At 42.5% G+C, this 21,180-nt stretch overlaps 1 protein-coding gene across 1 annotated transcript in view; it reads left to right on the top strand.

The window, feature by feature from the left end:
- cux1a (cut-like homeobox 1a) overlaps positions 1-3,994 on the top strand; it is a 237,913-nt gene extending 233,919 nt beyond the window's left edge. Inside the window, exons 23-24 of the mRNA XM_084178371.1 lie at positions 1,760-2,063; positions 2,210-3,994. Coding sequence (XP_084034497.1) covers positions 1,760-2,063; positions 2,210-2,666 — 761 coding nt within the window. The 3' untranslated portion in view covers positions 2,667-3,994. The remainder of the gene's footprint in view (positions 1-1,759; positions 2,064-2,209) is intronic.
- The last annotated feature ends 17,186 nt before the right edge of the window (positions 3,995-21,180 follow it).

The raw sequence follows: 21,180 nt of genomic DNA, 5'->3' as shown, positions 1-21,180 counted from the left end.
AGGCTTATTTTGGATTTAAGCTTGTCGCCAGCCTTCCGTCCTTTGGGACTCCTATTGTTAGGGTGGAGACGTGCATCTCGTCATTATATACAGTTCTCTGGTGTAAATAGGAAGGTGCACACAGCAGGAGCGAAGGACACGAGACCAAAAAGACAACATGAGAACAAGCTGACATAAACGGTCATAAAACAAAAAATACAAAAGAAACGACGTTCTTGCGATACAGGCATTTGGAATATCGCGCAAAAACATACATTCAAATGAATTTGATATATCGCCCAGCCCTAACCTACAGTAAAATATGGTGGTGGATCTTTGATGTTATGGGGCTATTTTGCTTCCACTGGTCCTGGGGCCCTTGTTAAGGTCAACGGCATGAACTTTACCAAGTACCAGGACATTTTAGCCAAAAACCTGGTTGCCTCTGCCAGGAGCCTGACACTTGGCTGCAAGTGGATCTTCCAGCAAGACAATAACCCCAAGCATTAATCAAAATCCACAAAGAAATTGTTAATTTACCACAAAATCAACATTTTGCAATGGCCATCTCAGTTTCCAGAAAACCTGTGGTTTGAATTGAAGAGGGCAGTCCATAAGCGCAGACGAAGTATATCAAGGATCTGGAAAGATTCTGTATGGAGGAATGGTCTAAGATCCTTCCCAACGTATTCTCCAATCTCATTTTAGAAAAAGGCTCGGTGTCGTTATCCTCTCAAGGGGAGATGCTGGAGTATTAAAAACAGGGGTGCCAATCATTTTTATCCTTAGCTTTTTTTACTTATTAAACAAAATCTCTTTCTCTGATCAATTGTATTCGTATAAAATAATATAATTTCTAAATTTTTTTGGGAGCATAGATCAGTATTTGTATTATTTATTTTATAGTATTTTTTCCTCCTCATTTTCAAGGGTGCCAATAATTATGGACCTGACTGTATGTAGAGAAAAATGTATGAATTCTGGTCAGCATTTTTGTATTTCCTTGCTCATTTATGTATGTGTGTATTTATTTATTCATTCATTTAATTGTAATTATAGCAGGTTTGGGCCTCCATACAAATAGTGGTCCTCTGTAGCTCAATTGGTAGAGCATGGCGCTTGTAACGCCAGGGTAGTGGGTTCGATCCCCGGGACCACCCATACGTAAAAATGTATGCACACATGACTGTAAGTCGCTTTGGATAAAAGCGTCTGCTAAATGGCATATTATTATTATCATTATTATTAAATAACACATAATTCAAGAATGACCCATATCATAAAACATGTTTCTATTTTTGGTCCATAATGTAACTTATGTGTGACTTCTGCGTCACACAAGCCATTTAAACATATCAAGTACGTGAAGAGATGTGTCTCAAGTGGTGCAGGTTCTACATGGGAACCTTACCACCCATGTTGTCTTGTGAGTGAATTGGCGTCTCCTGAGTATTTGTGGTAATACTGCCCCCTGGTGGCAATATGTGTTAGATTTTTGTGGCTCTTGTATTAGTGTATTTAGCTATGGCTTCTGCCTGTGAGCCTTATAAAATATCACATCAACATTTGTTGAATGTTTATATGGAATGCTGTTATATTTCAATTGCTGTGGACAGAATTTAAAGCGGAATTAAAGAGGAAATATTTTCATTGTCAGGCCTGTGTGCAGCCCTGTCAGGCAAGTCATGGCATCCTCATGATTTAGTTAACCCTTCCGTCTCTTTGTAGGGGCTCACACATTTTTAACCCTTTCCCCTCCCGTCTCTCCTCTCCCCGCCAGCCTACATGAAGCGGCGCCACAGCTCGGTGAGTGAGAGCCAGACGGTGGACAGCGGGGGCTTGTCGGGGGGAGACTTCAGCCAGGGGGGCAGCCCACAGCATGGCCTCAGCCACCACCTGCACCAGCAACAGCCCCCCCAGCAGCACCTGAAGAAGGCTCGTGTGGTGCTGGCCCCAGAGGAGAAGGAGGCCCTGAAGAGGGCCTATCAGCAGAAGCCTTACCCCTCGCCCAAGACCATCGAGGAGCTGGCCTCACAGCTCAACCTCAAGACCAGCACCGTCATCAACTGGTTCCACAACTATAGGTGGGTGAAGAGGAACGGGGAGAAGGCTGGGAAAGGATGCAGACCTGGGTCCAAATGTTTTCTGTTGATGTGAGAGACTCCCAGCACTGTGTCTGTGTCTGACTGAGGGTTGTTGGGGTCCTGCTCTCTCTCTTTCTATCCTCCAGGTCTCGTATCCGACGGGAGCTGTTCATTGAGGAAATCCAGCGAGGCGAGGGCGGTGAGGGTGGCTCCCCGTCCACCAGAGCGGGCAAGGCCAGCGAGGGCGACAGCTGCGACGGCACCGAGTCGGACGGCACGGTGGAGGGCACACGCCCCGGCCACGAGCACCACCCGGCCTCGGAGGGCGAGGGTGGGTCCGACCACAGGGACGAGGGAACCACCTTGGCCACCGGCAGCACTGCCGCAGGTACCAGTGGCCACCACAAGGGCGGTGCCCTGGAGAGCCTGTTCAGCTTCCCAGAGAGCAGCCATGTTTCCTCTGTGTCCGTGGCTGCTACCGCCGCTGCCCGCAACCCCCGGGACAACAGCCTGCGCAAGAAGAAAGCCGCCAACCTCAATAATATCATCCACCGTCTGGAGAAGGCCGCAAGCAAAGACGAGCCCCATGAGTGGGAGTTCTAATACGGTCCCCCCTGCTCACGCTACCGGGGAAAGAGAGAGTTCCTATTTTTCTAGAGCCCTGACTGCACAGTCCCAAGGCCAAGCCTGGAGCAGTGCTGCCAGAGAAGAACTGGTGTCTTTTACGAGTTTTCATATCAAAGAGGGTTTAGAGATTTTTTCCAGAAGCGAAACGACAGCAACAACCTTGTTTTGTTTGTAGATAAAGCACTTAACAGCCCTGCTGGCCACAGGGCCCTAACACCACCGGCCAAAGGTGCGAAAGAGACGAAAGACTTGCGCTACTCACAAAGGAGCTTCACTCCACAGGAGGAAACTGTCACGAGAAGCAATTCTGTGTTTTATTTGTGTGTGTGTGTTTCCCTTTGAGAGATTTATTCGCCACCTCAAAGTTTTTCTAACCTTGTTCGCTCAGTGAGTTTTCACCACATCTAGCAGACTAAATGTTACAATGTTTTCTCTTTTCTCTGTTTTTGAAGAGGTTCCTCCTCCTCATAACTCTATTGCAGCTCTTTGGTATCTGTAAGGATCGTCAAACGGAAAGCCAAGCATTTAAAACATTTGTGTCTGCAGGAGAGAAGGACCATGGAGAACCCTTTCCCAAGCAACCTTCTTCTCTGTGCCCCAAAAGTTGCCATGTAATGGCTTTGGAACTCTTAATATGCTATGGACTCCATTGAGAAAGGAATCAAAAATTTTATAAAATTATTTTTCTCCTCTGAGAAAGAAAAAAACGTATATAGCAATTTGGTTGCCACTAAGAGATTGCACAGTCGGTCGACTCTAAACAATGCTAGTTTCGATTCCTAAATACTTGGGAAGGATAAAATGAGAAGTGAAAATACGAATTATCAGTTGTTGAAAGGAACGATGAAAAAAGATTATCACTTTAATTCACCATTTTTCAACATACAACATAAAATGCAACAGTCATGTAAGGAAAAAGGAAAAATCAGAAAACATCTTGTGGTAGCTGACTTTTAGTGTTCTTTCTCGTGAGTGATCTAGAAACTCTTTGATAAGTAGTGCACATTTCTTTCATAGCTTTAACTGACTTTCGGGGGACGCCATTTTGGTGGCACTGGGAGCGTTTGTTTAATACACTCCATTTTAGGCCAAAATCAGGTTTGAGAATTAAGAAAACTAAAGAGAAAAAAAAGATGTAAAAAATGTATACAAGTTAATGGAGAAAAAAAATATTTCAGTCTAGATATTTTTTAAAGTAGAAAGTTACGAACCTGCTTTTTAACCTCTTTTAACCACAAAAAAACACACTATTGAGACCTCAGAACCGGGGCGGGCAGTGGAGCCGATGGCCGCTGTACTTCACAGGCTGGCCCTAGGACGGGGAGGCTTGCGTTTCATTGGGTGAAAAAGCCAGGAGATGCACAGCTCACTTTACTGTATATTCCAAGCTTCAGGCTCTTTTGCTCTCAACTCTTTACCTATGGTTGTGTGTATATATGTACATTGTCAAAACAAAAGACAGAAAAGAAAGACAAGAAACCCCCGTTCCTGTTGCATGCGGTGCACTATGAGTCGGTGGAAGAGATGGACTCTCCTCTGCTTGTGTGTTCCCATACCGACGAGCTACATGACTGACCTAGTCATGGTCGACCTGTCATACGTCCCTCCTTTAAACCCCTCTGACATATATTCTCCACAGGCTGTCATGTTGTGTTGCTCAGAGGTCAAGAGGTCAAATGTACCAGTACTTAGTAGAGATATTTCAAGGTACATTTTTACTAATTTAATAACCAATACCAAAAGTTATATCCAAAGTACTGTTGATGTGACATCCCCCATCCAATTTGGTCGTCTCTGTTTCAAAGTCGAGCTGATTCTTCCACCAGTCTTAATGCGCTCTCTTCCTTATATGACCAGTTTTATGATCAATTCATGACTGTTACGTAGCATCTCCATTCTCCACTGGTCACAACAAGTCCTCTTACCTTCAGCTGAAACTCTTGGCCTGCCTCATGTGAATATATCTCAGAGGTTAAGATCACTTGACACGGGTCAATGGAAGAAACAAAGACATTCATTTTATACTCAACCCTCAACCCATCCTCCCTCTCCCAGACATGGTAGAACAGTAGACACCCCCTCGCACACATCGCAACCTTCTCCATCCTCTCCCTTTCCTCCTATGCCACAAGCTCACAGTGCCTGCCCGCCCACTGCCTCTCCCTGTGTGTTTGAGAGTGTGAGAGCACACACGTACGTGTACACAAGTAGATGTGCGCGTGTGTGATTTTGTATGCACGTACCGTAAGAAAGGGGTGTAAGGGTGTGAGCGAGGACTAGCTGCCCTGCTCTGCCATACACACCCCTGAGTGTGTGTGTGTGTGTGTGTGTGTCTCTGTGTGTGTTTTATAAGTCTGCGTGGCTTTGATTTGTACATGCCTGCACACACATAGAGTGCACAACTGCCACTCTTTCTTTCTTCTAAGCTGTTTTCTAAGTTATCGCTAACGGCATAGCAGACTCACAAATACAGTAGGTCTCCTTTATTGCCATATATTAAAGACTCACAGTAGATGACTTCAACAAAGTTTTTTTTGTTTCATTTTTTTGTTCTACTTATTTATAGGGGCTGTATTTTACATTTTAATGTCTTATTTGATTTCTGTTTTACATTATTATTATTATTATTATTATTGTGTGGGACTATAAGGGGTCATGTAAAAAAATGTTTTTAGACTGATAGACTGCCGGCAGTATTGGGTTATACGTACGAGATGTAGTTGTCATACATGTATATTAGTGAAATTTGAATATGTTTTGACAGTGTCATTTATATGGTTTGAACTGAAATGAGAGAACAACCCGATGATGTCGTCGATAGCATTATGGTGCATTCACCGTTCATGATTTGATGTGTCTGTACATTTTTCTTTTCTTCTTTTTAACTTGTATTTGTATGTATTTTCCATGAAGATAGATCACCTCAGCAAGCATGATTGAAATCAGGTTGACTCATTCTATTTTGTACGTTTTCCGTGTATCACTGAACCCAGCACAGGACAGAAGTTGTGGTGGGGCTCGAGAACCAATAGCATCTGAAGGTCTGGAACTGCTGTCCTTTGGCATCACCTCTGAATCTGACATTTATTTTGAAATTTTCAAGCTTTATTTGAGATTAATAAAGTGAGGTAGATTTTTCCTAAATAAGCACTGATAGGATCACTATATATGGGCTTAGATCAAGCAAGAGAGTGTGACTGGCATTTCCTGTTTATTGGCCTTCATTTGTAGGACCGGGAGGTTTCCGGTCTCTACAACCTAACCAACATGTGGCTCTGCACAAGGCTAGGGATCAGAAAACTGGAGTAAACTATAAACTGTGATGCACTTGCTGAAATCTAAAACTTTTGTGAAGCTCTTAGTACTACGTACCCCGACTATTCAGAATATTTTTATTTCCACAATTATTATTTGCTAAATATAGGTTTAGTTCTTTAAAACAAAACAAAAATTTATCAAATTACATTTTTATACATAACAATAATAAACAGGTGTGTAAAGCACAAGCACTACTGACCAAAAACCTCTTAAAAAGGGGGGAAGGCAACAAAACTGTCACAATTTACCTTAAAAGTTGAATTGCATGCTGTTAAAAATGTTCTATGCCATTCTGACTTTACAATAAGCTTAGTCTTTAAAGACTTCACATTATCAAGAAAGAAAAAGATTATTGGCAACTGTTCAAATTGTGCGCATTTGGAGCACAATACATTGGACTTAATATATGGCTGTCTGATCCTTGCGTCATACCCTGGCTCTATAGAGTGGGTCCTGAATGCCTACTGCTCAGCTGCCCCTCCTACAGCAAAGCTGGGGGTGATTGGATCACCTCTGGAGGGCAGTGAAGTTAGCACACTGTTCATAAGCCCTGCGTCCTGGCTGGTTCCAAACTACGCTCCCTCAAGTGCCACACTGCCAGTCTGGCCAACCACAGCAGTCCCTATCAGCTGGTCACACTGTTCTACTGAACTTCGTTGGAAAGATTTGATAGATTGAACCCCTCCAAAAAATAAGAGTGTTGAACTTTTTTTGATAAAAGCACAAGTACTGCGACAAGTTTAAAATAATGTTATTTCCATATAATGGCTTTTGAAAAGTAAAGCTTAAATTGATCATACCCAAAAACATTACCTTTCAAAAAAAGGAGTTGATGTTTTAGCACTATTAAAGAGATATCTTAGCTTAGCACTTAACCGTCTGCGAGCCTTTTCCTCCGGACTATCTTAAGTTCATAGGAGTGCCTTTGCCTTAAAGTGACCGAAGTGTTGATATTGTTTTAAGGATTGCTCATAAACGAATGCAGTAAACTGGCTCAGTCTCTTGGACTGAAGTCTTGCGCCCATCCCATCGTCATTCTCATGAGACTTATCATCACTGATCTCCAAGTCTTGTGCAGGCACCACATGGAAACAAGCAATCATTTTGACTGGTCTCCCACATGTCCTCAACACAGCTGTTGACGTCTGTAGCAAAGTTGTTTTGTCTGGAAATGCTCCACTGCTGTTGAACGAAAGGGGTCCAGTTCTGTGACTGTCTGCAGTCCTGGGCTGGCTCCTCCAGAGGTGATGCCAATGCAGACTTGTAGGCCACAGATTTGTAGGAGGTACACAATCAAAAGCCCATATGCAGATAGTCGGTATGGCCCTCATTAACAATGATGCAGGCTTGAGTAGGCACTAGTGAAAGGGATTTGATCAACGGTATGTGAGTCTCCCAGAGGGATTTCAGTTTGATACTATTACTAACATGTCAAGTTGTGCTATCATGATGTCAACTGTTCCCAGCTAATGCCCTGTTAGTACAGGCGACGATAGCGATAGCTGACAGGCAGTGCTTTTTGACTTGGAGTTGAATTTCTGTGGATTGGTTTTTATTTTTCTATTTCTCATTTGATGCTAATAGAAGATTTGAACATGAGTTCTCTCACTTTTTCTCCCCAAATCATGTTCTGCTGTCAGCCATTTTGGAAACATTGCATGTAGTTTTGCCCTTTAACCCAGAGGGAAATGTTTTTGATCAACCATCATTAATCTTTATTTGATTTTATCCCTATTAATTCATAGATCGATGTGTTTTGGATTATTATTTTATCGTAATCATTTAAAGGGGTGTTGTGCACTCTGAGCTAATGGAAGTAATTCTGGTTGTAGTAGAAACCAAAGTGGTGGAATTAGTTTTTAACTTTTCCCTATTTTCAAACCGTCTGAACGTCATTGCTTCTTGTTAATGTGTACCACACCTCTTTTTCCTCATGCTGTAGGTTAGGTTCACATATATGACATTGCTTTGTCAGACTCTCTTTCTTGAACAAGGGATTGCACCCTTAGTATTCAAGGACACGATTCTCCTTGAGGCCACAGTCATGGAAATAATGCTGACTAGACCGGCACAGAACATAGACAAGGACAGATATCACACACCAATACATGAGCAATACAACTGAAAGAGGACCAAATCAGGCTTGACTACCTGTGAGTTATTGTCTAGCACATGTTCATGTAGAAGTCATAAAGACAGGCTACGCTTATCAGTCGCAAGTTAATACAGTGTTTATGTTGTAGGGACTGGGAGTCCAAGAACTAGAGGTCGATCCTCTTTTCTCTGCTCCTGTTCATGTGTATACTTCTGCCATTGACAGGGAAAGGTTTTCTTTAAGTGTTGGTCAGTTTTGTAGACACAGAGTTGTCTGTAGCTTTGTGAATGAACGGGTAAGATTATGAGTATCATGAAGAATTAGGGGACTGGATTTCACAGTGGAACCCTGGCGGAAGCACCCAAAGCAACACTGGTTTATACAAAGGGCATTTTGCATGTGTTTGTGCAGTTTCTTTGTGCTACAGTTCCCTTCTGTGTTTTCATGTTCTTTTTCTGTTGCTAAGAAAAACATATGTTGTTCCATTGTTGCAGAAACCATAAGATTATTTTGGATGAATTTCAGGATTTTGCCCTTTGCAAATATTTTTCTATAGAACTAAAGTAGATTGCTATCAATATTATATACACTGTCATATAAAGTTGTACAGATATATATCCTTATAGCAAGTTGTTAAGAATTACTATGGGTTGGTTTTTTGTTATTACTGTCAAAAGTATTGGTAGTTATTTCTCTGTAGGGTTGATGTGTCCATAGCTTAGTTTTTTTCCCCATATCAGGACTACGAAAACCTCACACTGTAAGATCAACTTCAAGGATCGTTGCAGACGTTTTAGCATTAGCCAGCGCTAATCTCATGGTGTTTCTGTATCATGGATTCACATTTCTCTTATGACCCTCCAATCATTTCATAACCTTACGTTATTTGTGAGACAAACGTTAACCCAGTAAACATGAAGACCAATGCCTTGATTCTCATAAAGCATATACATTACAGAACCATATCATGTCATTGCACATCACTAGCCCCAATCTATACTTGCTTTTATTTATACTATATACACTCCCTTTGACTTGTTAGATCTCCTTATTCAATGTCAAGAGCCACTGATAGTGACAAAAGGTTTTTGACGAGATTTGCTAAAAGTGTGATGAAATCTGGATTTATTTGCTTTTGATTTGCCTTCCCGTTTTAAGATGAGATTTGATTTAAACATTAATACGTTTCTTTCTTGCTCTCATATCTTTTTGCTTGTGTTTAGTCTTGGAAGTCAGCCAGGGACAGTAGGCTTGTTGTGATTGTGAGAAGAGTCAGAAGTCGCCATGTTAATGGAGTTGTGATTCCAGTGACATTGGAAATGGAGACTATAATAATGGTCAACAATGGTGGCATTAATAATGTCATATTCAATCTGAATTTGGATTATCTAAGTGTGGTCAAACATATTACTCTATGCATTACTGATTGACTGCTGATTGACATTTTGTTTCCAACACAGTGGTGGTTGGCATATAAATTACGATGAAAAGCTATATAATAAATGTTGACATCGATTAACAGTTGGTTGTATTACGGTAGTTTTGGGCCATTGTCGGCCAACTCCAAATGGACAACTAATTTGGCTCCCTTTAGTTGACATCCAATATTGTGTTTTCTGAAAGCTGTGTTTTTAGAGCTTTAGTGAAGGAAGCATGATAGAACTACATCACCCACAGTCCTTTGCTGCTACCTTGTTTGCTGTCTAGTCATATGAGAGGATGTTGTGGTGGCAGAGTTACATACTCATATAAGCTGGGTGTCTATGGAGTCCCCTCCCTCAGTTCAGCTCTATGCCTCCATACTCATATTGATATGCTCCCAATGCCTCAACTGACTGTATGGATTTGGAACCGGACAAATCCCTGCTAAACTGCTGAAGTCATCAAGTTTGTTTGTGTCCAGTTCACCTTTGTTTGGCCATGTGCTATATCTAATCTGATTTTCATTGACTAAAGCCTTGTTCACATTGGAAGTTGACTCAAATCAAAAAAAATTGCATATCCGATTTGAATCTGGTCTTTTTCCTGCGGTCTCAACAGCCAAAAAGCACATGGAATCAAATATTTCAAGCCACATTTCAAAGTACCTTTGAAGTCCGATACAAATCTGATTCCTGACCATGCCACTTGTCTGAACGGTCAAATCTGATTTATTCACCCTCAAATTGTTTTTAAGACTGTTATTTGGCATATCTTGTTGCTTGCTAGCTACTCCATACGTAAAAATGTATGCACACATGACTGTAAGTCGCTTTGGATAAAAGCGTCTGCTAAATGGCATATTATTTTATTATTTACTCTGTTTACAGTTTGACAAGAACATGTGGTAGCTAACTAGCTTGTTTATTGTTAGTGAATGTGCTAGAAAGCTAAACAGCTAGCTAAGTAACTGCTGTAGCTAGCCAAAAAGGACTTGTTTTAAATGTTGGATCATCTTATCCTTTGAGGCATTAAAAGTGTTCTTACACTATGATTTTCAACATTCAAAACAACTGGGAAACGTCCATGGCAGGCATTGTTGTCACCTTTAGCTAGCTACATAACTTCTGAGTGATAGGAAGCAGGAGCACCGCCACCAATCAGCCTACACCACAGTGTCGTTACTAGCGTAGCCATGTCAGCAAATGACTGCTGTCTGAACACACACAAATCCAATTTGGTCACTTGTAACTTGCTGTTTGGACAATCAGTATTCCAAAACAGATTTGAAAAACAAAACTAATTTGAGCAGTAAGGCCTGCAGTGTGAACAAGGCTTAATTGTGTTAAGAACAAAGCTAGCTATACTTACCAATGGTATTGGCTCCACCCCTTTACTACTACCCTACCAGGTTTATAAGCAACCTTCCTTAAAGGTCTATTTTTCAGCTGATGATTTTGAAACTGGGACACTACTTTTATCAAGCATGGGGAGAAATCTGAGTGTATGTGTTAAGTGTTGGATGGTGCCAATTTGGCTTACTCAACCTTCAAAGTGCCAGAGGTCTCCAACTTTCTGATGTTTGGTCAGGTAGCCATCTCACTATCAGTTTATCTACTGTAATGTCAAGTTGCTGTCTCAGTAGACTTTCAGTTCAGTGTATATACTATCTGATTACACATAGGTCACGTTGTTGGTCAAATGTCGTTCAGTTACAGAACTTGAGAATGCCTGTTACAATAGACACTGTCGATTTTCTGAAATAATTGGGACTAACATGTTTTAGTTTGTTTGTTTGCTTTTGCTTTGTAAATGGGTGAAAGAAGATCCAGATTTTATACCAAATATTGTTTGATTCTTTTTCCACTGCTAAAGAGACCTTTTAGTACTTTGAAAGAAAGGTTTATTGCTGAGCTCTTGTTTTGGCAAATGGGAGTGTGATTGGAGACTTTAGTTGTACAGATATCGCTTCCATAGAAATTTTGTGCAATTTAATTTCATTATGAAGGTTATGTGATTAGTTTTTTAAACCAAACTTCACATTGAAGTTAGTCACCGTAATGTTACAAAATAAAAAAAATCCCTTCAACCATAAAAGTGTAATTCTCAATGAAGAGTTGGCACTTCCAACTGAAGAGTCTCAGCGCAATTCACTTTTCATCCAACACTTCACTTATGAGTTATAGCTTGACACGGGGAAAATACATTTTGGCATCATATGACGTTATGTGTGTGGAGTGTTGAGCGGCTCCTATGCAGTTAAGGTCTGCAGTTTCCTTATTCCTTTTAGTTTGTGTCCTCTCTTTTTTTACTGACTGCTTTGAAGTGAGGAACCCTCCCACCATCTCAGCTGGTCTAATTGTGTCTCTCAAAGCTCAGGTGGAAACTACTTTTAGTCCTTGTGTCACTATCACCGGCAAAAACAGTGCTCTTCCTCCCCCTCTTCATCTTCAGTCCAGAGAGAGGTGTAGCTAGTTGCTGTCGGCTGATTTATTTTTCTATGAAGCGATTCTAGGCCTCATGATCGGCAATGAGAGGTTGGCTCCACCTTCACAGAAAAAAGAAACTTCTTCCAGTTTCAGTTTGTTCTCTCGTTTGGTTCCTTTTTATTTGGTCATTTAAGTCATGTAGTCTGTTCCCAGCACTGTAAGACAGTCCCTATACAATATGGAGAAGCAATATCACTGTATGAAACTCACAATGTATTATTGTTATTATTATTATTATTGTTATTATTATTCACTAGCACCCTAGGTGTGATAATTGAAGTAAATATCTTTTATACAAACACAAAGTTGGATGGTGTCTTTTTTTGCATGTTATTAACAGGTATAAACAGTTATACGTATGTAATGTCATGTGAGGGGTTTGACTGAAGCGGCATAAGGTGTTTCCTAATAGTCTACTTGGCATCTTTTTTAAATTTATTTTAATATATTTTCTTTATTTTTGGAGTAGATCAGCTTTAATATTGCAGATAGATTGTAACTTCCATCAATGTAATTGTCTGCATCACTTCCAATCCCCCATATGATTTTTTTATCTCGCAAATATATATACACAGTGGGGAAAACAAGTATTTGATACACTGCCGAATTTTGCAGGTTTTCCTACTTACAAAGCATGTAGAAGTCTGTAATTTTTATCATAGGTACACTTCAACTGTGAGAGATGGAATCTAAAACAAAAATCCAGAAAATCACATTGTATGATTTTAAGTAATTAATTTGCATTTTATTGCATGACATAAGTATTTGATCACCTACCAACCAGTAAGAATTCCGGCTCTCACAGACCTGTTCGTTTTTCTTTAAGAAGCCCTCTTGTTCTCCACTCATTACCTGTATTAACTGCACCTGTTTGAACTCTTTACCTGTATAAAAGACACCTGTCCACACACTCAATCAAACAGACTCCAACCTCTCCACAATGGCCAAGACCAGAGAGCAGTGTAAGGACATCAGGGATAAAATTGTAGACCTGCACAAGGCTGGGATGGGCTACAGGACAATAGGCAAGCAGCTTGGTGAGAAGGCAACAACTGTTGGCGCAATTATTAGAAAATGGAAGAAGTTCAAGATGACGGTCAATCATCCTCGGTTTGGGGCTCCATGCAAGATCTCACCTTGTGGGGCATCAATGATCATGAGGAAGGTGAGGGATCAGCCCAGAACTACACGGCAGGACCTGGTCAATGACCTGAAGAGAGCTTGGACCACCGTCTCAAAGAACCATTAGTAACACACTACGCCGTCATGGATTAAAATCCTGCAGCGCACGCAAGGCCCCCCTGCTTAAGCCAGCGCATGTCCAGGCCCGTCTGAAGTTTGCCAATGACCATTTGGATGATCCAGAGGAGGAATGGGAGAAGGTAATGTGGTCTGATGAGACAAAAATAGAGCTTTTTGGTCTAAACTCCACTCGCCGTGTTTGGAGGAAGAAGGATGAGTACAACCCCAAGAACACCATCCCAACCGTGAAGCATGGAGGTGGAAACATCATTCTTTGGGGATGCTTTTCTGCAAAGGGGACAGGACGACTGCACCGTATTGAGGGGAGGATGGATGGGACCATGTATCGCGAGATCTTGGCCAACAACCTACTTCCCTCAGTAAGAGCATTGAAGATGGGTCGTGGCTGGGTCTTCCAGCATGACAACGACCCAAAACACACAGCCAGGGCAACTAAGGAGTGGCTCCGTAAGAAGCATCTCAAGGTCTTGGAGTGGCCTAGCCAGTCTCCAGACCTGAACCCAATTGAAAATATTTGGAGGGAGCTGAAAGTCCGTATTGCCCAGCGACAGCCCCGAAACCTGAAGGATCTGGAGTGGGACAAAATCCCTGCTGCAGTGTGTGCAAACCTGGTCAAGACCTACAGGAAACGTATGATCTCTGTAATTGCAAACAAAGGTTTCTGTACCAAATATTAAGTTCTGCTTTTCTGATGTATCAAATACTTATGTCATGCAATAAAATGCAAATTAATTACTTAAAAATCATACAATGTGATTTTCTGGATTTTTGTTTTAGATTCCGTCTCTCACAGTTGAAGTGTACCTATGATAAAAATTACAGACCTCTACATGCTTTGTAAGTAGGAAAACCAGCAAAATTGTCAGTGTATCAAATACTTGTTCTCCCCACTGTATGTATGTGTGTATATATACCACTGTTCAAAAGCCTGGGGTCACCCAGAAATCCCCCCGTCCATCAAAACAACATCAAACTGATCAGAAACACAGCGCAGACACCGCCAATGCTGCAAATGGCCACCGCAGCCGGAAACGGCCGATCCCCAATGGAACATCCACATAGGCGCACAGAGGCCCACCACCAGCAACCACCAGCTCCGCACTCTACTTGGCATCTTCGCTGTCCAAAAAACACCACAGCTTTCCACCCTAGAAACTACACTCTCAATACAACTGACTGTTACCTCAGCCTATTACACAGCACGTTACCGAGTACTGTATGTTGCCCATAGGTCACTAATGGTGCATATTCCTTCAGTTGTATCTAAACCATCTGTTTTCCAATAACACACGGTTTCCTAGGAAGTAGCATCTGCGATGTGCTTAATGAGCCTTGACCTCTTCCTCCTCTCCTGGTCCTGTGGGTCTCTAGATGACAGGAGATGGTCATGACGGGCTCCATAGACAGGAAGTGGTCTAAAGACTGCTGGATTATTTATAGAGCCTCTATTGAAGATCCTCTATAAAACGATAGCAGTACTCTTTTTCTAGTAGGTCTACTGTAAGTCGCTATGGATAAGAGCGTCTGCAAAATTACTAAAATGTAAATGTTGCCCATTCACAACTTCAATTGTGAAGAGTTAATTAAGTTACATAGGAGGTACAAACTAAATCAGTGTCAATATGGTAGCAATCTTTTTATAATCAAATATTTGTGTTTGCATAACTCTGTCCAATAACCTCCAGCACTGCTGAAGCTATATGGATTTCCATCTCCACAGACAGATCGGGTTTCCGCCACATGGATGGAGGAGACCTCTGATTTCCGTGCTGTGAATGGTCCTCTGTGTGGGAATAGGCTGTGCAACATCAGGACTCTAGGGTTACACTGCTATCAGAGAGAGCATTCAGCACTTCTAGTACACCCCATCCATCATTACAGACACACACAACTAACCTGGCTGCACCCACCATCTCACTCGGTACTGTACACAGATATGGGATCAACAACTTAAAATCTGTCTCGAAGGACCATGCCGAGTGCCACCTTGTAAGGGTGTTCTCCGAAAAAGGTGTTGGTTTCGATAGGGTTTTATCCAGGCTCAATACGGACCAATTGTTTGGAGGGAAAACTGTCCTCCGATCAGCTGGCAAAGGTTTATGTCCTACCACACATATTCAAAACTATATGGTGGTGTCTGTTTTTTCCTCTACATAGAAACAGTTTGTTTCATTGTACCGAATATTAACTGAGTAGGTAGGTCTATGATATCATGAAAACACAGGTAAGTAGAAAAATGTATAAAGTAGGCTATAGAAGCCATCATAATAACATAGATTTGGTCACTGGGAATCATTGGGTTCATTCAAAGGCCACAGGAAGTAAAAGCATTAATGTCATCCGATCCACCACTATTAAAAACAGTATCTCAAGGAAGGCTGAGGTTGAGCTGGCATGATCTTTCAATATGCAGCCAGCAGAGAGCACTGTAGTCCCATTTCATGATTCTTCTCATTCTTACATTGTTTTATGATTATTTTCATGAATATATGATGCATACGCTTTGCCTAGTCTTCCACAGGTTTTACAGTTGAGAGCTGTTAATCTAAAGGTCCACTAATCAAGACAAAGTTCAGATATTGTTCTCTCCATCTACCTCATAATCTGAAGGTAAACTTCTAGAGTAGGGGTATTCAACTCTTACCCCACGAGGTCCAGAGCCTGCTGGTTTTCTGTTCTACCTGATAATTAATTGCACGCACCTGGTGTCCCAGTTCTAAATCAGTCCCTGATTTTAAAAAACACAGTGGGACTGGCTTCGAGGTCGAGCGTTGAGTTTGAGAGTTCTAGAGCCAAAATACTACAATGGAACTCTTCAAATGTGCTCCTATTTAACACTAATCATTTGAGGCTGTATATATTGTACTATCTTCCCATGGTTATTTGTTCAAATTGGCCTCTGTTTTGTTTTACTGAATTCTGAACATATTTAGATTAGCATCAACAAACAAATTGAAGCTCCCCAAGTTTTCATATTTTCAAGTTTATCGTAAGAGGTAAAAATAGCAGCTTCCCTCACATTGGCCACATTAGGTCCCCAGGCAAATACAGACAAAAGATCCAGGGTCAGCTTTCTGTTGAGCTTCTGCACGACATTGATTCAATTGTTACATCAATATTAATCTCTCTTGAATACATTTGAGGATATCACTCAGATGTGATTGCTTGTACTGTGTGTAACATCTCATGTATGCATTACAGTCACACGTTTGAAACTTAATGGGAGTTTCTATTTCATTCAGTGGCCTGTCATGTCTTTCTCTCCAATGCTCGCCATGTCTGTTTGTTGCACTATTTATCTAAGGTGCAGATTTAGTTTTCTTATGTTCAAAGGGTTCCAATTCAATTCATCATGACAATCCTTTTCTATTCTATTTGTTGCACCAGGGTTTTTCTGAGGTGTATATACAGTATATTGTATTGATGTTCAAATTCTTCCAATTCAATTATAACATGACAATCCTCTTATTTTCTGTTGCCAAGATTCATAGCATAGCCTCTGCTTCCCAGCACACACGCACTTGGTCACAGCAAGCCCTGTTGGCGCATACTTTGTCATTTCGATGGGAATAGAACAATGTGAAAATGCCATGCTGAGAAGTGAGAACTCACCAATGATGCCATATGATGTCTATAGAACACACCACCCTGATTCCTTGGTAAGGGAGTTTGGCTACAGACACATCATGTGACAAAGGCCACACAATCAATTTCATTCCCTTGACGGTGTTGTAGCCATGTCGGATCAAACAATGATGGGTGGTGTGTGAAAATAGTGCGGCTCAATGGCAGGCCTCAATGTAGCCTATACTGTTGACTTCTTGTGAATTCACGATCAGCAGCCCTTACCCTAGCAACATTCTACTTAAAAGCCTTTGTGGCTGGGGGCAGGAGTGTGTGTGTGTGTGTGCATGCGTGCGTGCACGTGTGTGCACTGTCGCTGTGTGTGCGTGCATGTGTGTGTGCGTGCCTCTGCACTGAACCTTTGTATGTGGTGTTCCTGTGCCCATAAGTGGAGACAGCTTGGAGTATTTATTCTGCCCAACTGGCAAAGCATGTTTGATGCTGATAACATGGCTGACGTTGGGGGGCTGGGCCGTTCTATGATTTGGATCTCATAAACTGCTGATTGACTTGTTTTACATGGACCTTTTACAAAACATGTTGACTTCAACACGTTGGTGCGCTATAAAAATAGAGAAGTTGAAGGTTTCATGTAGCTACATAGCAAACGCCCACTGCAGTCTTAATACCACGAGAGAAGAAACCATGTATTCTGATGGGTTTCTTCTCTTCTTTATATTTTACTACAGTGCTGTGGACATTTGTTAGTTAGAAACTAAGTAAGGGGACGGATAACATTAGACTTGATGTACTGCTTAGGGGTAAACTCAATATATGGTAAGCGGATTGAGTCCAGATGCTGTCGATGATGCCAAGGGGTAGATTGGGCATTGTTGAGATACAGTAATTTTGAGATTGCGTTGAGATGGGGTTCTGCGTCATGTAGAGCATGTCACCCACCTGGGCGAATGTCCGGCTGCGTTTGAGGCAGGGGCCTCTTATAGGGCCTCTGCTCTCATGCCCCCAGCTCTCCCTTAGTCTCTGCGACTTCCTTCTTCCCTTCCTCAACTGTTCTTTTTTCCTTTCTTCTTTCATTGCGTGTCTGTCCACTGGTGGCCCTATCAGTCAATATCAGTCTGGGATCTTGAGCACGCAACCTTTGCTGTCAGCCAACTGCTCCACAGTTTAGAACGGTTAAGAAAACATGACTGGAGGCTAGCTACCTTTTCAGACCCTCCACAGTCCACATTCCAGTTCAGTTCACAATCACATCAAATGCTCAAGTCAAATCAAGTGTTCCTTCATTGTCCAATAAAGGGGACATTTATTTGATCATTCAAATAGACCAAATGGATCTCTGCAATCGATTGTCTTCTTTGAATGAATTACTTGTTTTGAATAACACATGATCTTAGCAGAGGTCCTTGCTCTATATCCCAATAGTCTACCCTGTATCCTGCAGTTTTGTGGGTTTCCATTCCTTGAGTAATATGTGATATACATTTGTTCAGCATCGCGTGGATAAAAATAGCTTGTAGAATCGGTGTCACTGCTGACTGAGCATTGCTGTTGGATGTGCAGCACTGTTTAGTGTCCAATGAATATCCACCCTGTTACTGAGATGCATCTCTGAGGTCAATCTATTGCTCTGTGGAGAGCACAGAGTACACAAACCCGTGCTCAACTGTGTAGAAGAGCCCAAAGCTCACGGAAGCCATTGTGACATTAGAACAGGAAGCGGTGCTGGCCCATTGGGAGTGGGACAGAGGACCATCCTTCTCTGAGAGGCTAAATTAACTGCTTCTCTACCCTGCCCTCTACACCCTACACACATGTGGTCCTCTGTAGCTCAGCTGGTAGAGCACGGCGCTTGTAACGCCAAGGTAGTGGGTTCGATCCCCGGGACCACCCATACACAAAAAAAAATTATGCACTCATGACTGTAAGTCGCTTTGGATAAAAGCGTCTGCTAAATGGCATATTATATTATATTATTATTATTACATTACTCATGGGATGAGATGCTGTTTATCCAACGGTGAGAAGGCTTGCTTCCCTAGCCAGCTGATTCCCTGTGTGTTTGTGTGTGTGTGTGTGTGTGTGTGCGTGTGCGTGTGCGTGTGCGTGTGCGTGTGTGCATTCTTTCACATGATATTACTTAGTCATGCCAATACTCTGTTTTATCCTACATTGATTGAACATACACATAGAGAATATAATAGAGTTAATGACTTATGTATTAAAACAGTGTTTAATGTAAGACCAGAGTAGTCTTCCACTGTGTTTACCGAAACGTTTAAAGAAGGCTATTAGCTCTGTCTTATAGGCTACACATGTGCTTAACTAGCCTAAGGAATTGTCTCAATGTCATGTAAGGGGTTTCAAATACTTACATACAATCTGGAATAATGAATGTGTAAATGTTTGTGTGGAAGTGTGAAGTAGGCTAAAACTCCAGGCGCTTCTCATAGACTAGATGTAACATAGTAAACATAAATCCTAACCCTAACCCCTAGCCTAGCTGACGTTAAACACCTCGCTAATGTTAGCATTAGCCACCTAGCCAACGTTACTTTTATTGTACAAATTGCAATTCGTAACATATCATACGAATTGTAATTCATAACATATCATATGAAATGGATGATGGACATTCACAAAATACCATACAAAACGTAACATATCATACTAATTGGAGTATCCCGGATTTACGTTTACTAGGTTACATCTACCCCTGAGTCCAGATTGCAAACTCCGGTTTTATCGAGCGATGTAGGCTAGAGCAACAACCACATCGCATCTCCTTTAAACTGAACGGCATAGATCAGACTACCGGCGCGGCGCAACGCGCTAGGGTGGGTGCTGCTCTAGCCTACATCGCTAGAGTGTGGGGTCACGCTGAAGTAGGCTTCCATTTCCGTTGGTGCAACTACGGTGGAAAGTCCAGACGGTATCCCCACCGTGCGCATTCCCCCCGAATACCATGATCGCAAGCGACTAAATTACCACCTCATCGGGAGGGGGATTGCGCGATAAACCTTTGGGTAGACGCTGTACCTCCCAGGAGTCATGTGTATCCCCTGTCGCAGGCTGAAACGGAGGCTATGGAAAAATACGTCACCGAGTCCCTGGGCCAGGGATATATATGTCCCTCCACTTCACCTGCCTCCTCATGCTTCTTCTTTGTGAAGAAGAAAGATGGCGGTTTACGCCCGTGCATTGATTATCGACCACTGTATAATGTGACGGTACGATTCAGTTATCCTCTTCCCCTCATTCCTTCAGTGATTGAGTCAATGCATGGGGCCCGTTTTTTCACAAAATTAGACCTCAGGAGTGCCTACAACCTGGTGCGTATTCGGGAAGGGGATGAGTGGAAAACAGCATTCAGCACAACCTCGGGGCATTATGAATACCTGACGATGCCCTACGGTTTGATGAATGCTCCATACGTTTTCCAGTCCTTTGTGAACGAGGTGTTTCGGGACATGCTTGGTCGCAGTGTGGTGGTCTACATCAATGACATCTTGGTGTATTCCGCTACGCGCGCCGAGCATGTGTCCCTGGTTCGCAAGGTATTGGTCCGACTGCTGGAGAATGATCTTTATGCCAAGGCAGAAAAGTGTGAGTTTTTCCAGCAGTCAATCTCCTTCCTCGGATACCGCATTACTACCACAGGTGTGGAGATGGAGGGAGACTGCATTTCAGCCGTGCGTAATTGGCAGACTCCAACCACGGTAAAGGAGGTGCAGCGCTTCCTTGGCTTTGCCAACTACTATTGAAGGTTTATTTGAGGCTTTGGCAAGGTCGCAGCTCCCATTACCTCCTTGTTGAAGGGTGGGCCGTCCCAGCTCCGCTGGTCTGCTGAGGCAGATTTGGCCTTCAATAGATTGCGGGATCTGTTCACCTCAGCCCCGGTACTGGCTCACCCCGATCCAACACTACCGTTCGTAGTGGAGGTGGATGCGTCCGAGGTAGGGATAGGCGCTGTACAACATTCGGGCACGCCACCCAAGCTCTGCCCCTGTGCCTTCTTTTCTAAGAAGCTCAGCTCAGCGGAGCAGAACTACGGCGTTGGTGATCGGGAGTTGCTGGCTGTTGTCCGAGCTTTGACGGTGTGGAGACATTGGCTCGAAGGGGCGAAACACCCTTTCCTTGTCTGGGCAGACCACTGTAACCTGGAGTAAATTCGGGCAGCGAGGAGGCTGAATCCTCGCTAGGCCAGGTGGGCCCTCTTCTTCACCCGGTTTGATTTCACTCTCTCATACATTCCGGGTACATACATTCCGGGTACAAAGAACGTGAAGGCAGACGCACTGTCTCGGCTGTATGATACAGAGGA

This window comes from Coregonus lavaretus (assembly GCF_964263955.1).
Source record: "Coregonus lavaretus genome assembly, chromosome: 15".
Taxonomy (NCBI): Eukaryota; Metazoa; Chordata; class Actinopteri; order Salmoniformes; family Salmonidae; genus Coregonus; species Coregonus lavaretus.
This window is presented reverse-complemented; position numbering and strand designations above follow the sequence as displayed.